This window comes from Hyperolius riggenbachi, chromosome 10 (assembly GCF_040937935.1).
Source record: "Hyperolius riggenbachi isolate aHypRig1 chromosome 10, aHypRig1.pri, whole genome shotgun sequence".
In the NCBI taxonomy this organism is placed as follows: domain Eukaryota; kingdom Metazoa; phylum Chordata; class Amphibia; order Anura; family Hyperoliidae; genus Hyperolius; species Hyperolius riggenbachi.
In genome coordinates this window covers 8,592,162-8,609,755 of record NC_090655.1, presented here as the reverse complement: position 1 = coordinate 8,609,755, position 17,594 = coordinate 8,592,162, and the positions used below count along the sequence as shown (strand labels likewise).

The following is a 17,594-nucleotide window of genomic DNA, read 5'->3' as shown; positions in this document are numbered from 1 at the left end:
CATACGTATAGCAGCGCCAAAGCTTTGCTCGCTACCAGGTGCCCACATTTCCAGTTTCCCCCTCTCACAGACTCTCCCGATATATATTCTGCCGTATAAGACGCACTTTCTCTCCAAAAAACGGGGAGGAAAAGTCCTTTTGTCTTAGTCGGTGAATTCAGGGAATCCCCAACTTACGAAAGCCTGCTGATACGAACCGCCAACTGCCGCAACATCGGGGACTCCCTGCTTTGCCCCCCCCCCTTCTGTCCCCAATGTGCGTCTGCTCTCCTCTGTGCCCCCACTCCGCCCATGTAGCGGCAGTATCTTACCTTATCGATGGTGCCCACAGGAGCCGCGCAGAGAAGAACTGTGGACCCAGAGGCTGGGGGGGGAGGATTGGGTGTAGAGCAGCAGAGGCACACTGGGGACGGAAGCTGGGACACAGGAGGACACCAATTGGAGAATCTATATAATAATCCAGAATATAAGACGCACCTAGGTTTAGAGAGCAAAAACGAACGGCTTGTAGATACAAGCCGTTCGTTTTTGCTCTCTAAACCTAGGTGCGTCTTATATTCTGGAGCGTCTAAAGCCTTATCTACACGGTACAATTTTCCAACAGATCGGATCTGTAAAGGTGCCCATAGGCCCCGTTCACACTGCACGCGTTTCCAGCCACGTTTTGGAAACGCGTGCAGGTGGCCGACACGCACGACATCAGACAGTGCATAGAGTGCAATGTCTGATGTTCACACTGCATGCGTTCCGGACCTGTGCGGTCCAGGAACGCAGGTCCGGAACGCATGCTGCACGCATTTTTTTTTGCAAAAACGCGTGGCTGTCCCATTCACTTTTCAGTGATGGGATCAGCCTCGCAACGCATACAAACGCGGATGGCGTGCGTTCGTATGCGTTGCGTTTCACGTGCGTGCCGTCCGCGTTTGTAATGTGAACGAGGCCATACATGGTAGAATTTTTCATTTTTTTTGTTTAGTTCGATTATTCCATTAGATCGAATATAAAGATTTTTCCAGCCTGTCCGGGATAATCATTCGAATTTCTTGATGGAAAAAAAAAAAATATATTTTCAACTTTTCATTCAATTCAATTATTTAGATCGAATAAACGGGAAAATCGAACGGTTTTATTGTACCGTGTATGGCCACCATTAGACAGATCTATTAGATCATTTCCAACCGGTCCAATCGGATTGCGTTCCATTTTGCAATAGATTTTGGATACTTATCAAAATAAAATCTATCGCAAAATTGATCTGTAACAATTTGGACGTCTACACGTGATGAATTTTCTTATTAGAGCCATCTAATAGATCCGCCTATCTGATGGTAAATTGTGCCGTGTAGATGAGGGTTTATACTACAGCAAATTGAAAACTTTTTGCAGGAAACAGCGCAGAGATAGGAAGAGGAAGAGACAGGGAATGGAGAACACTGCTTTTTGCACTAACTTATTAAAGCCAAACAATGCTTGAATACAGCCATTTTAAATCATATCCATTTGTCGGGGACACTTCATATTCTCCTGAGCTGCACAATGACTTGTGAGAAGCGGCGAACACCGGTAACAGACTCACTGGTAGACGGCGAACGCACGGAGCAGATCCTCAGTCTTGAACTCGGTGGGGAAGTCGTAGATCTCGATGACATGTGACAGCTCCAGATCATCGTCATCGTCTGGCTCCTTCGGCTCATAGTGATAATAGTTATAAGGAGACGTCTCCCTGCTCCGCTGCTCTCTCCTGCTCACCGTCAGCTGAGAGGAAGTAAAGAGAGGAATGAGGCCCTCAACGTGTACAGTGGGAACGTGCGCTAACTAAAGTCACGCCAAAGCCCTGCGCTCCCTCACCTTTAAAAGTGAACTCGAGGTGAAAATAAACTGATGAGATAAACAATTGTATTTATCCTCCTACTCCTAAAAATATTTTTTTTTCCCCGATATCCCATGGTTTTATTTCTTATTAAACATATAAAAACTAGATTAACAACTTCAGCCTACAGTGTTGTTCACCTGATGCATCCGAGCAACTTTAACCTCCCATTCATTCGCCAATAACTTTATCGCTACTTATCACACTGAAATGATCTATATCTTGTTTTTTTCCAGCCACCATTTAGGCTTTCTTTGGGTGGTACATTTTGCTAAGAATTATTTTATCCGAAATCCATTTTAAACAGGAAGATTAAGAAAAATGGAAAAAAATATATAATTTCTCAGTTTTTGGCCATTATAGTTTGAAATTAATCCATGCTACCATAATTAAAACTCATGTATTTTATTTGCCCATTTGTCTCGGTTATTACACCATTTAAATTATGTCCCTATCACAATGTATGGCGCCAATATTTTAGGTGGAAATAAAGGTGCATTTTTTCAATTTGCGTCCATCACTATTTACAAGCTTATAATTTAAAAAAATTATATTAATATACTCTCTTGACATGCATATTCAAAAGGTTCAGACCCTTAGGTAACTTTTTATTGTAATTTTTTAAATAAAAAATGTATTTGGGTAAATTTTGGTATGGGAGGTAAACCGCTAATTTTAAATGTAATATAATGTATTTATTAAAAAATGTATGTGGGTGTAGTTTTACTATTTGGCCACAAGATGGCCACAGTCAAAAAGTCCTGGAAGCCAATGATCGTGAATATTGAAGAAGCCTGAGAAAAGTCTATCTCCTGCTTGCTGTGATGAGTCGTGTGTGCAACTCTTGCAGAAGCCTGAGAAAAGTCTATCTCCTGCTTGCTGTGATGAGTCGTGTGTGCAACTCTTGCTGATGAGTTTGCTGGTGCCGGAAAAAGGTGAATTATAACAGTTATTAACAGCTTCCAGGAAGCATTACGAGGACGGGAAACTCCATGGCCTCTGATAAGAGGCCGTCATTTTTTTCTGCGGGGGACTTCGATCAATGAATGAGAACTATATTCCCATTCATTGATCTTGTGGCTAACAGTAGGCGGCGGGAGCACGCACGGCACAGTGGCAGCAGCACAGTCTATCTGGATGGATATCCACGTCCAGATAGACTTAAGTGGTTAAGTGTTTTACTGTCTCTAATCAGTGGCAGCCTATTAAGTGTCCCAGAGTTAGAAAAAAGGTCAAAAGTTTATGTATTTTATCTTTCCCTGCCCTCAGAAGTTGTATTCTGCCAGGAAAACTTGTATGGCTGTAATTAACTTACCATTGATATTTACTATGTTCCTGACAAGGTACTGACAAGACAGAAGTTGTCACTTCCCAACTCCAGGTACCCAAAAATTGCTCCAACTCCAAGGCCCTGATCCTTACTCCCTACTGGTTAAAGGGAACCTAAACTGAGAAGGATATGGATTTTTCCTTTTAAAATATTACCAGTTGCCTGACTGCCCTGCTGATCCTGTGTCTCTAATGCTTTTAGCCACAGCCCCTCAACAAGCATGCAGATCAGGTGCTCTGACTGAAGTCAGGCTGGAATAGCTGCATGCTTGTTTCAGGTGTGTGATTCAGCCACTACTGCAGCTAAAGAGATCAGCAGGACTGACAAGCAACTGGTATTGTTTAACAGGAAATAAATATGGCAGCCTCCATATCACACGCAGGTCAGGTGTTCCTTCAGTCCCTGGATCAGGAAATAAAAGGGCAACTTCTAGCAGAGACCAGGGCTCCTCAGTTTATGAATCCTCCGACTCTGACGCATCGACTCCACAGCTTTGGCAGGGGTACAGACCACAATAAAATACTGACAGTTTCTCGATCGGTCTCATATTACCAACATTTGGGGTTACACTTCCGCTTTAGCGCAGTTTAAACTAGGGACCTGATTCATCAAGCTGCGCTGCTTAGTAGTGCAGCTTAATGTGAAGGAGCGCCTGCTTTGCCTCCCTTACATAGCAGCGCTCGCTGCTATGTAGGGACCGTGCCTTCTTTAGTTACAAACGCGCATAAACTGCAGGCGGTCCTGTGAAGTATAGTTACTGCGATACTTCACATAGTAGCGGCGATGAGTGAAGTATTGCGGTAACGATACTCCACAGGACCACCTGCAGTTAAAGTTACGCACGTTGCTATGTACGGAATGCGCGTAACTAAGGCAGGCATGCTCCTTACATAGCAGCGAGTGCTGCAATGTAAGGCTTGCATAGCGACCACTCCTTCACGTTAAAGGGGCACTATGGCGAACAATTGTAAAATTTAAAATATGTGCAAACAGAGAAGAAGTACGTTTTTTCCCCAGAGTAAAATGAGCCATAAATTATTTTTCTCCTATGTTGCTGTCACTAATGGTGGCCATACATGGTACAATAAAAATGTTCGATTATCCCGTTTATTCGATCTAAATGATCGAATCGAATGAAAGTTGAAAAAAAAAATTTTCAATCAAGAAATTCGAACGATTATCCCGTTTTTTCGAGAAAAATCAGATTGGACATGCTGGAAAAATCTTTATATTCGATCTAATGGAATAATCAAAATAAATTATCTAATAAAAAAAAATGAAAAATTGTACCTTGTATGGCCACACTTACAGTAGGTAGTAGAAATCTGACAGAAGTGACAGGTATTGGACTAGTCCATCTCTTCATAGGGGATTCTCAGCAAGGCTTTTATTCTTTATAAAGATATTCACTAAAAAGGATTTAAACAATGATGCTGGCCAGCTTCCCTGCTCGCTGTACAGCTTTTTGGTAGTTGGACAGAGCAACTGCTATTCACTAAGTGCTTTTGAAAATAAATATATCCCTGAGAATCCCCTATAAAGAGATGGACTAGTCCAAAACCTGTCACTTCTGTCAGATTTCTACTACCTTAATTTGCATATATTCAGCAGTGATGCACTGGGAGACATCTAAAGCTCCCTCCAACCTGAATTATCGCAAATTCTTTCTGTTTTAACCACTTGAGGACCACAGTCTTTTTCTCCATTCAGACCACTGAGACCACTGCAGCTTTCACGGTTTAGGGCTCGTTTCCACTGTAGCGGTGTGGAATCGCCTGGATTTCACCGCAGAAGAAATCGCATGCGGCTGCGTTTCCGCATGCAGATTTACCCGCGATTTCGCATGGCAAGGAGCCAGGCGAATTTAACCATGTCACTGCCTGTGTAAAGCTCCATTGCTTTACATGCGAAATCGCGGGGAAATCCGCATGACATAGCCGCATGCGATTTCCCTATTGAATGCATTCGCCTGCATTCCTGCCGTACGCGAAATCTGACGACCCTGTCGTGCAGATTTTTCCCGCACGCCGAAACGCACCCGCACGACGCACAAGTGGAAACAATCCCATCCACTTGTATTGCCTATGCGAATCCGCATGCAGTGCCTGCATGCGGATTCGCTATAGTGGAAACGAGCCCTTATTGCTCGGTCATACAACTTCCCACCTAAATAAATTTTACCTCCTTTTCTTCTCACTAATACAGCTTTCTTTTGGTGCTATTTGATTGCTGCTGCGAGTTTTACTTTTTATTATATTCATTAAAAAAGACATGAATTTTGTCAAAAAAATGACTAACTTTCTGTGCTGACATTTTTCAAATAAAGTAAAATTTCCTATACATTTGAGCGTGAAAGTTATTCTGCTACATGTCTGATAAAAAAAAAAAAAAAAAATTCAGTCTATATTTACTGGTTTGGGTAAAAGTTATAGCGTTTACAAACTATGGTGCCAAAAGTGAATTTTCCCATTTTCAAGCATCTCTGACTTTTCTGCGCACCTGTCAGGTTTCATGAGGGGCTAAAATTCCAGGATAGTATAAATACCCCCCAAATGACCCCATTTTGGAAAGAAGACATCCCAAAGTATTCACAAAGAGGCATGGGGAGTTCATTGAAGATTTTATTTTTTGTCACAAGTTAGTGGAAAATGACACTTTGTGACAAAAAAAAAAAAAAATCCATTTCTGCTAACTTGTGACAAAAAAATGAAATCTGTCACGGACTCACCATGCCCCTCTCTGAATACCTTGAAGTGTCTACTTTCCAAAATGGGGTCATTTGTGGGGTGTATTTACTGTCCTGGCATTTTGGGGGGTGCTAAATTGTAAGCACCCCTGTAAAGCCTAAAGGTGCTCATTGGACGTTGGGCCCCTTAGCGCACCTAGGCTGCAAAAAGGGGTCACACATGTGGTATTGCCGTACTCAGGAGAAGTAGTATAATGTGTTTTGGGGTGTATTTTTACACATACCCATGCTGGGTGGGAGAAATATCCCTGTAAATGACAATCTTGATTTTTTTTTTTTTTTTTTTTTTTTTTTTTTTTTTTTTTTTTTTTTTTTTTTTTTTTTTTACACACACACACACAATTGTCCATTTACAGAGAGATTTCTCCCACCCAGCATGGGTATGTGTAAAAATACAACGCAAAACACATTATACTACTTCTCCTGAGTACGGCGATACCACATGTGTGGCACTTTTTTGCACCCTAACTGCACTAAGGGGCCCAAAGTCCAATGAGTACCTTTAGGATTTCAAGGGTCATTTTGAGACATTTGTTTTCAAGACTACTCCTCACGGTTTAGGGCCCCTAAAATGCCAGGACAGTATAGGAACCCCACAAATGACCCCATTTTAGAAAGAAGACACCCAAAGGTATTCCGTTAGGAGTACGGTGAGTTCATAGAAGATTTTATTTTTTGTCCTTCCATTCCACCGCGAGCAGGTCGTCAGCACACAAGGCGGCCCTCTGCCCCCGTTCAAGTCTGGTGGTAATGAGCCGTTGGGGGAAGCCCCGGCGACTAGGCCGCACGGTGCCACAGCATCGGATTTTTTCTATTTTTAAGTGCTGAAAGAGGGCCACACTTGTGTAATAATTGTCCACAAAAAGATGGTACCCCTTCTGGAACAAGGGTGACACCAAGTCCCACACAACCTTTCCACTGCTCCCCAGGTAGTCACGGCATCCGACCGGCTCCAATTTTGAGTCTTTTCCCTCATAGACCCTAAAATAAGATGTATAGCCTGTGGCCCTTTCACAGAGCTTATACAGTTTCACCCCATACCGGGCGCGCTTGCTTGGGATGTACTGTTTGTTGCGAAGGCGCCCGGTAAAACGTATGAGGGACTCGTCTACGCAGATGTTCTGTTCAGGGATATAAGCATCTGCAAATCTGGATGACAGGTGGTCTATAAGGGGTTTGAATTTTGTGGAGCCGGTCAAAAGCAGGGTGGTCACTTCGATGACAGGTTTCGTTGTTACTGAAGTGCAGGAAGCGCAGGATGTTCTCAAATAGTGTTCTGGACATGGCAGCAGAGTACAGGGGAACATGACATGCTGGGTCCGTAGACCAGTAAGACCGCAACACATTCTGCTTTACTAGTCCCGTGTGAAGGAGAAGGCCCCAAAAACATTTTAATTTCGGAAACTTGGACTGGTTTCCACTGAAAAGGCTGGGCAAAGAACTTTTCCGGATTGGCGGTTATATATTGTGTGGCCTTACGGTTGGTCTCTGCCACAATTAAGTCTAAGAGATCCTGGGTGAAGAACAGATAGAAAAAGTCTAGGGCCGATCCTAGATTATCTGTCTCCACCTGGACTCCAGACTGGGCGGTGAAAGGGGGGGGGGGGGGGGGGGGGGAGTACGGGTGCAGCGGAATCAGGGGATTGCCAAATTGGGTTTGCCAGCACCTCTGGTAAACTAGGGGTAGTACGGGCCCGTCTTCTTGGTGGCTGCGACTGGGATCTTATTGCACGTGCCACCGAACCAGTTTCAACTTCCATGCTGGTGCTCGCCACTTCACCAGGGTCTACGGAAGTACTGGTTCTAGGTCCAGGAGATGTTGTGCTGCTGGTGCCTTAGGCCTGAACGATTTTAGGAAAAGATTGAATCGCACGAATTCTGTCAGAAATTGCGATTTCGATTCACGATTTTTGAGAGCTTGCACGATTTTCGACAGCTTGTAATTTCACAACTAGGCTCAGTTTGTGTGTGTGAGCAGAGTCCTTCCTTTGCTTTATGAGAGTCTCTGCAGGCCTGTCAATCAAGCTTTGCCTTGTCCAGTTTATCAAGCCTAGCCTTTCCTGCAAACACAATTATGCCTTTGCACAAATTTACTGTGCCCCACTGCAGCAAACAGCTATGCAGAATAAATTGCCTCAATTTCAAATTCACAGCACCCCACTGCAAACAGCCGTGCAGAATACTAGGTTACCACAGTCAGTCATCAGCATTATCACGCTGACACGCTGTGCACAGGAAGTGGAGGCAGTGCAAAAAAGTTGATTGACAGGCTGCCCGGCCAGCTAGTGATGTTGACTCGGGAGGCTGAGCTACGCGTGATTGAGAGCCTGTGGGCGGAGTCTTCTGTCCGCCCAGCCAATGACATGGAGGCGCTGGGAGGAGTGAGCCTCCGCAAGAGTGACAGACTGTGGGCGGAATCTGCTGCCCGCTCATCTCATAGGCTGCAGGCACGGAAGTTGGGGAGAGAGTGAGCCGCCTCCATAGCCGAAAGGGACGCGCGAGTAACACCCGCTGAGCCGCCGCCGCATGGAGCGGCAAGCTGTGCACAGCACGAGAGGGGGCTGCCTGCAGAGGGGGACGAAATCACCGCTATGACGATCACGGAATCGCCGTTTCCGTGATCGCAATTTCGATCCCCAAACGATTTATCATTCAGGCCTATGGTGCCTGCCCCACCATGAAATCTCAGACCAGCACGAACACCACTCTGCTGCCCTTGAGGCCAATCCTGCACCACCTGCGGTCCAACAACATGGGGTGTGGTACGCCTGGCTCTAGCCGGGACCTCAACCTCATCATCACTATCGGTCAGTGAGCCACTGCTCAATTCAGGTTCAAACTCTGACCCAGAAGATTCGTCGAATGAGGCGTCCCAATCGTCCTCATCCGACTGGGCCATGTACCTGTACGCCTCATCATCGGAATACACCTTTCTTGCCATGGTGGACTGCTAAATTTAAGGGGTATTCCTCTGAGACTACCCAGAAAAAAAAGAGCACCTACCTAGCAAAAGGGAATATTTGAGATGTAGAAAGCTGTAGTCACTGAGTTTTGATAAAAAAGTGTTTTTTGCAGTGATCAGAAAAAAAATTTCTGTCACTGCGATGGGGCAGGCTGAACGCAAGTGCAGGCGAACGATCAGGCCTGATCAGGCAAACACTGCGTTTTTTTGTGGATCCTAGTGACCCTAACAGATCTGACTGAGATCAGTAATGATCACTTACAGATACTATATAGTACCAATGTTTATTAGCGACAGTGATGACGCTAATTAGTTATTGTGGTGCAGTGGGCTGAGCACTAACTGACACTTACCAAGGGGCCTAGCTAACTGGCCTAACTGCTAAGACTAGTGATACTAAAAAAGTTACAATTTTTCGCCATAGTGCCCCTTTAAGCAGCACAGCTTAGTGAATCAGGCCCCTAGGTGACTAATACAAATAGAAACAAAGATTTGTGTGTAAAATATTTCCCAGGCCTGTAGAAACACAGATAAATATATTTTATTATGCCAGATGTGAGTGGCAGAGATCAGCTCAATTTATCAGTCATCATCCAGATCAGACGCCTCCCAAACATCAACCGAACATTCCGCGTCTGATGCGATCCACTGACTGCGCAAAATCAGAAACCGCACACAACTAATTATACCCAGTGTCTCAGGCCGGGGCCCGCAGCAGCGGGGGGCGGGACTGCGGCTTGCTGCATCACCTTCCTCTAAAGACAACTGGCGATCAAATGCAGAAAGCACCATGTCCCCTGTCTACCTAAAGGCATTAAAAAGGTATATAGCTTCAGCAGATAGTCCCACCTGGAACAAGCATGCAGCCAGCAGAGTCACACCTGGAACAAGTATGCAACCAGCAGAGTCACACCTGGAACAAGCATGCAGCCAAAAGTGTCCTGCCTGGAACAAGCATGCAGCCAGCGGGGGGGGGGTCACACCTGGAACAAGCATGCAGCCATCAGCGTCCCGCTCGGAACAAACATGAAGCCAACAATGCCCTGCCTGGAACAAGCATGCAGCCAACAGAGCCCCGCCTGGAACAAGCATGCAGCCAGCAGATTCACACCTGAACAAGCATGCAGTCAGCAGAGTCACACCTGAACAAGCATGCAGCCAGCTGAGTCACACATGGAACAAGCATTAAGACAGCAGAGTCACACCTGGAACAAGCATGCAGCCAGCAGATTCACACCTGAACAAGCATGCAGCCAGCTGAGTCACACCTGGAACAAGCATGCAGCCAGCAGAGTCACACCTGGAACAAGCATGCAGCCAGCGGAGTCCCACCTGGAACAAGCATGCAGCCAGCTGAGTCACACCTGGAACAAGCATGCAGCCAGCAGAGTCCCACCTGGAACAAGCATGCAGCCAGCTGAGTCCCACCTGGAACAAGCATGCAGCCAGCTGAGTCACACCTGGAACAAGCATGCAGCCAGCTGAGTCACACCTGGAACAAGCATGCAGCCAGCAGGGTCACACCTGGAACGAGCATGCAGCCAGCAGGGTCACAACTAAACAAGCATGCAGCCAGCAGAGCCATACGTGGAACAAGCATTAAGACAGCAGAGCCCTCACTGGAACAAGCATGCAGCAAGAGGAATCACACCTGGAACAAGCATGCAGCCAGTCGAGGCATCCAGTAAGAACACCTGATCTTCACAACCATAAAGGTCCTGAAGGTGATTAAAAAGGCAAGGGATAGACAACAGGTACATACAACATTTTCAAAGAGTCAGCTGTGACACCTTCCATTCAACATTCTCATGAGAAGCAGCAGGCTCGCTCTCACAGCCACAATGGGCCCATCTACACTACAAGTTACCTGCTGGGGCAAGAAGGGCTGTAGCCCAGAGAGACGACCTGTTAGTGCAAAACTCACTCGCAAAAGCAGCACAATCACACCTCTCCAGCCTTCAGAAATCAAGTACAAATCCAAAGAGTGCGTTACCTCTTCCAGGACTCGAGGATCGAGACATTCCCCATCATCATTGAAGAGGGAGTCCCAGCTCTCACTTTCATCTGTAGGAGCATCGGAGGCCACCTTCTCAGATGTCTCTGCCACACATCGTCTTTCTAGGAAGTCCTCCTTGGGAGCACCAACAACCCCTTCCAGTGTACAGTCAGTTCCAGTCAATGTATTTTCCATCTGGTCAACAGAACATGTTATAACTGTCCGCAAGTCTGAAGGCTCTCCGCTGGGGTTCTCCACCTCGCACTTTACAGACAGAGAATCTCTGTCCTCCACACCACCATGACTCACAGTAGACACCTGCTCTACAAGCAACTCTGATGCCTCTGCACAGCCAACAGGGCCAAGTGTCTTTACCACCACTTCTGCAGGCCCCATAAGGGAAACCTGCCCCAAGGCCGCCACAGGGGGCTCCTCGTTCACCACAGCAGGTGAAGAAGTCCTTGCCGATACCGCGGCCTCCAGCATCTCCATAGCTTGTCCTTGCCCAGAGTCCTTGGCCATAGACAGCTCAGTCTCCAAACCAACTAAAGCCAACGGCGATTCTACACAACACTTCCCTAACAGATGATCTTCAGATACTTCTCTATGGCTTTCAGAAGAGTTTATAGGATGTCGGCCATGAGGTTCTACACCCGCATTACATAAATATCTAGGACTTTCCACACCCTCCCACTGTCTAGTATTTTCACAGTCATCCTTCGCAGCGTGTATGGCTTCACAGTAGCCCGTCAGATGAGAAATACTATCAGACCTGCCTTCCCTGCTCTCAGACACACAAGCTTTTATATCTGAGACGTGTTTATCTTCAGCTGTTATGGTGGGCTTCACAGCACACACAATGGTCCCGTTCTCCACCTCCTCCACAAGCCTCGAGACATTCTCTGCGACGGCGGGAGCGGAATCTAATTTTCCTCCCATGCTACATTCTGGTTTTTCATACGAGGGGACATTAGCCGCTTTATCGGCTTTTCTGGTGCAGGCTATAAGGTGTCCAGATGGGTTGTTAACTGTGTCGCTCGTAGCAATTACCTGAGCAGTATCGGAGTCGTGGAAAAGCAGAGGACCACTATCTGTGTTGTGCGTTCTGTACTGACAGCTATTAGTGGTGTTCCCTGAGGGTAAATCTGATTCCCCCTGCTGCCACACAAACACCGGCCCTCCTGTTGCCCGATCCTGACTGCCGGTGGGCCCATTTAAGTGCTCTGACAGCTCGGCCTCCTCTATGCCTCCTGCAGTTGTTCCTGCCTCGCTATACTGACATGTTCCCTGATCATCGATCGTGGAGCTGTCTGGCTCCCCTGCTGACCCCCATGTACCGTCTTTGCCATGCCCTCCTAGATTGTTGCTAGCAGAACTGCTGCTGGCATCAAAAGCTTCCCTTCCCTTAGATAAGAATGCCGCCTGGGCAGTGGCAGAGTTTTCATCTGAACTCAGTGACAATGCCTCCTCGTTAATTACCAGGCTATTAACAGCCTCACATAATGACTCATTCTCTGCAGATACCGCCGCAGAGCATATCACCTCCCTATCGCCTTTGTGCTGAGAGCTTCTCTTCGGAGCTGAAGATCTTGCGCTTGTAGAGCTCACGTGTTTTCTGCGCTCGTGGGCTCGAGAGACGGTCTTCAAGTTCCTGCTTTGGAGAGAAGATGTTTTAGGGGCGGAAGAGTCTGAGGGTTGCTCAGGACAACTGGTCTCTGCGTGCGGCGGATCATCCGCGTTCCTCCTCGCTTTGGGCACGTATAAGGCCTTGTCCGGTCTCCGTGGTCGGTTACGGACCTTGTCCATAATAACATATATATCCGTGACGGAAGATATCGTATCTAAGGAGAATTAAAGAAGAGAAATTAAATTAGGATGTGGATAGAAAAAAAAAAAGAAAAGAAAAAAGACTGAAGATAAGTATATATGGCGAACAAGGGATGCCTGGTATGGCCTATTGGTCACACCTGGGCGTAACTGAAATAAAGGTATCAGGAAATTTGGGTGCCATGATCTAGCCGAAAATAGAATATCGGTAACATTTACAGATATTCAAATATTTTAGAGTGTTAATTGTTGTTAAAGAGACTCCGTAACAAAAATTGCATCCTGTTTTTTATCATCCTACAAGCTCCAAAAGCTATTCTAATGTGTTCTGGCTTACTGCAGCACTTTGTACTATCACTGTCTCTGTAATAAATCAATGTATCTTTCCCCTGTCAGACTTGTCAGCCTGTGTCTGGAAGGCTGCCAAGTTCTTCAGTGTTGTGGTTCTGCTATGAACTCCCCCTTCCAGGCCCCTCTATGCACACTGCCTGTGTGTTATTTAGGATTAGAGCAGCTTCTCTCTGTTCTATTATCTTTTACAAGCTGGATAAATCCTCCTCTGAGCTGGCTGGGCTTTCACATACTGAGGAATTACATACAGGCAGAGCTGTCTGCACTCTGCAGGAAGAAACAGCCTGACACTTCAGTGGAAGATAGCTGCAGGGGAAAAGAAACACACAAATGATCTCTTGAGATTCAGAAGGAATGCTGTATACAGCCTGCTTGTGTATGGATGTATTTTCTATGTGTGGACATACTGTACATCAACCTACTTCCTGTTTTGGTGGCCATTTTGTTTATAAACAAACTTTTTAAAACTGTTTTTAACCACTTTTAATGCGGCAGGGAGCGGCGAAATTGTGACAGAGGGTAATAGGAGATGTCCCCTAACGCACTGGTATGTTTACTTCTGTGTGATTTTAACAATACAGATTCTCTTTAATATCTGTAAATACTACTGATAGTTTACTACAGCTAAACCTAACCCTACTCTCACAATCAAGCCTAACCACACTCCCAATACCTAACCTTAATAACCCCTTCCTCACGCCTAGCCTTGAAGAGAAACTCCGACCAAGCTTGTCGGCAGTACCGGGCTCCAGGATCATAATACTGAAAAACCTCATGCAGGCGCAGTAGTGGCGTTTATTCTGGCTCAGGTGGAAATAGGCAAGACCAATCAGGTCCGCTCTGCTGCACAGACAATGCACACCTGCGCAGCAGAGCTAAGCGCGCTCAGCTATGTCCACCTGAACCCGGTAGGATCTTCGGTGGCTGACAGCGCTGGAACAGAGGGACGGAGGAGGACTGCGGAAGCCTCATTGGGACCCTGAGGCTTCCCCCTCCCGAGGTGAGTATCCCACAGGAGCCCTATTTTTCTCTCAGATTCTCTTTAATGTGATATTAAAAAAGGAAATTTTTCTGCTGGTTTCCATCTTTATTGTTCTCCTGTAATGCCAAAAGCAACATCATTTCCGCCCATTTCCACCCAGCTCAGTGTTCACCGCTTTCACACTAAAGCAGCTGGTGGGCTGTTGCATCTGTCAGTTGCAATATCGCACAGTTAGGGCCCGTTTCTGCCACACACCTGATTGACCACATCAGCTATGGTAGGGGGCACACAGCAGCTATTGGGAGGGGGGCACACGGCTGCTATGACAAGGGGGCACACGGTAGCTACAGCAGTGGGCACACGGCAGCTATTGGGAGGGGGGCACACAGCTGCTATGACAAGGGGGCACACGTCAGCAACAGCAGTGGGCACACGGCAGCTATTGGGAGGGGGGGCACACGGCAGCTATTGGGAGGGGGGGCACACGGCAGCCACGGCAGGAGGGGGGCAAACGGCAGCCACGGCAGGAGGGGGGCACACCGCAGCCACGGCAGGAGGGGGGCACACCGCAGCCACGGCAGGAGGGGGGCACACCGCAGCCACGGCAGGAGGGGGGCACACCGCAGCCACGGCAGGAGGGGGGCACACCGCAGCCACGGCAGGAGGGGGGCACACCGCAGCCACGGCAGGAGGGGCGCACACCGCAGCCACGGCAGGAGGGGCGCACACGGCAGCCACGGCAGGAGGGGCGCACACGGCAGCCACGGCAGGAGGGGCGCACACGGCAGCCACGGCAGGAGGGGGGCACACGGCAGCCACGGCAGGAGGGGGGCACACGGCAGCCACGGCAGGAGGGGGGCACACGGCAGCCACGGCAGGAGGGGGGCACACGGCAGCCACGGCAGGAGGGGGGCACACGGCAGCCACGGCAGGAGGGGCGCACACGGCAGCCACGGCAGGAGGGGCGCACACGGCAGCCACGGCAGGGGGGGGGCACACGGTAGCCACGGCAGGGGGGGGGGGGGGGCACACGGCAGCCACGGCAGGAGGGGGGCACACGGCAGCCACGGCAGGAGGGGGGCACACGGCAGCCACGGCAGGGGGGGGGGCACACGGCAGCCACGGCAGGAGGGGGGCACACGGCAGCCACGGCAGGAGGGGGGCACACGGCAGCCACGGCAGGAGGGGGGCACACGGCAGCCACGGCAGGAGGGGGGCACACGGCAGCCACGGCAGGAGGGGGGCACACGGCAGCCACGGCAGGAGGGGGGCACACGGCAGCCACGGCAGGAGGGGGGCACACGGCAGCCACGGCAGGAGGGGGGCACACGGCAGCCACGGCAGGAGGGGGGCACACGGCAGGAGGGGGCACACGGCAGCTATGACAAGGGGCACAAGCTATGGCAGGGGGAGGGGGGCACACGGCAGTTACAGCAGCTATGGCAGGGGGGGCACACGGCTGCTATGACAAGGGGCACAAGCTATGGGAGGGGGGCACACAGCAGCCACGGCAGGGAGCACACGTCAGCTATGGCAGGGGGGGCACACAGCAGCAATGATAAGGGGCACTTACACTCCGGACAGATATGAATGACAGCTAGGGGGGCACAGAGGCAGTTACAACCGCAGAGCTCACACTGACCAGTGAGGAGTCTCCTCCCCCCAGCTGCAGACACACGGCGCACTCACCTGTCCCCGGTCACATGACCCCGCAGCGCGCTGCACCGCTCCCGGCCACACACAGGCGCTCCATAAACTTCCCACTACTATGTATCCATCTGTCTGCGTGCACGAGCCTGGGGGGCGTTCCCGCTTTTCTATACTCCGCACTACGCATGCGCGAAAGACAGTCGCGCTCAATCCCCGAGGCCGGCGCTGATCACGTGCCGCTCCTCAGCTCCTCCCCGCCCAGAGCTTGGTGCTGATCACGTGACGCTTTCATAATACCTCTCCGCCGACAGCAGGTCATGTGACCTCCCTAGCCCCGCCCTCCGCTGCAGCTGATTGAGGGATTAACCCTACATAGCCACCGAAGTAGCTCCTGAGCATTTTCATGATTTTCCTCCTATAACCACAACAGGAAAATCAGCTACATCATGTCACTCTCTAATGATGGCCAGGCCAGAACTCCTAGGAGGGTGTCAGGGGCTAAAAAGGACCAAAAAGCTCATGTAAGGGCTGGTTCTACAGTGACTAGATTTTTCTGGGGGTTTGTTCACGTAGCATGAAAAATGGGCGTAGAGGGGATCAGGGGGCACTCGCGGTGAGAAAAATGGGCGTGGCCATGACATTGTATGGGCGGAGCGTACCCGTTACCCCAAAGCAGCAAATATAGCCAACTATGACCATTAAATAATAAATGCAGCAACAGTTACCCCAGACACCAGAAAATAAACGCAATGTGGGCAGCATTTCAGGAGAAAATAAACGCAATTTGGGCAACATTTTAGCAGAAAATAACGCATTAGACTATGACTATGGTAAGATTAGATTGTGAGCTCCTCTGAGGACAGTCAGTGACATGACTATGTACTCTGTAATGTGCTGCAGAAGATGTCACTGCTATATAAATACATAATAATAATATGGAAGGACATTAGACTATGACTATAGTAGGTATTAGATTGTGAGCTCCTCTGAGGACAGTCAGTGACATGACTATGTACTTTGTAATGTGCTGCAGAAGATGTCAGTGCTATATAAATACATAATAATAATATGGTAGGACATTAGACTAGGACTATGGTAGGATTAGACTGTGAGCTCCTCTGAGGACAGTCAGTGACATGACTATGTAATCTGTAATGTACTGCAGGAGATGTCAATGCTATATAAATACATAATAATAATATGGTAGGACATTAGACTATGACTATGGTAGGATTAGAGTGTGAGCTCCTATGAGGATAGTCAGTGACATGACTATGTACTTTGTAATGTGCTGCAGAAGATGTCAGTGCTATATAAATACATAATAATAATATGGTAGGACATTAGACTATGACTGTGGCAGGATTAGAGTGTGAGCTCCTCTGAGGACAGTCTGTGACATGACTATGTACTCTGTAAAGTGCTGCAGAAGATGTCAGTGCTATATAAATACATAATAATATGGTAGGACATTAGGCTATGACTGTGGCAGGATTAGATTGTGAGCTCCTCTGAGGACAGTCAGTGACATGATTATGTACTCTGTACTGTGCTGCAGAAGATGTCAGTGCTATATAAATACATAATAATATGGTGGGACATTAGACTATGACAATGGTAGGATTAGAGTGTGAGCTCCTCTGAGGACAGTCAGTGACATGACTATGTACTCTGTAAAGTGCTGCAGAAGATGTCAGTGCTATATAAATACATAATAATATGGTGGGACATTAGACTATGACTATGGTAGGATTAGAGTGTGAGCTCCTCTGAGGACAGTCAGTGACATGACTATGTACTCTGTAATGTGCTGCAGAAGATGTCAGTGCTATATAAATACATAATAATAATATGGTGGGACATTAGGCTATGACTATGGT

At 48.1% G+C, this 17,594-nt stretch overlaps 1 protein-coding gene across 2 annotated transcripts in view; it reads right to left on the bottom strand.

Moving 5' to 3' along the window:
- R3HCC1L (R3H domain and coiled-coil containing 1 like) overlaps positions 1-15,869 on the bottom strand; it is a 45,949-nt gene extending 30,080 nt beyond the window's left edge. Inside the window, exons 1-3 of one of the 2 annotated variants that reach the window (XM_068257603.1) lie at positions 15,754-15,869; positions 12,447-12,745; positions 1,577-1,755 (exon numbers count right to left, since the gene is read on the bottom strand). In XM_068257603.1, coding sequence (XP_068113704.1) covers positions 1,577-1,755; positions 12,447-12,710 — 443 coding nt within the window. In that variant the 5' untranslated portion in view covers positions 12,711-12,745; positions 15,754-15,869. Of the gene's footprint in view, positions 1-1,576; positions 1,756-12,446; positions 12,746-15,637; positions 15,723-15,753 lie in introns of those variants that run through there. The other variant, XM_068257602.1, reaches the window with a different exon arrangement.
- Positions 15,870-17,594: the final 1,725 nt, after the last annotated feature.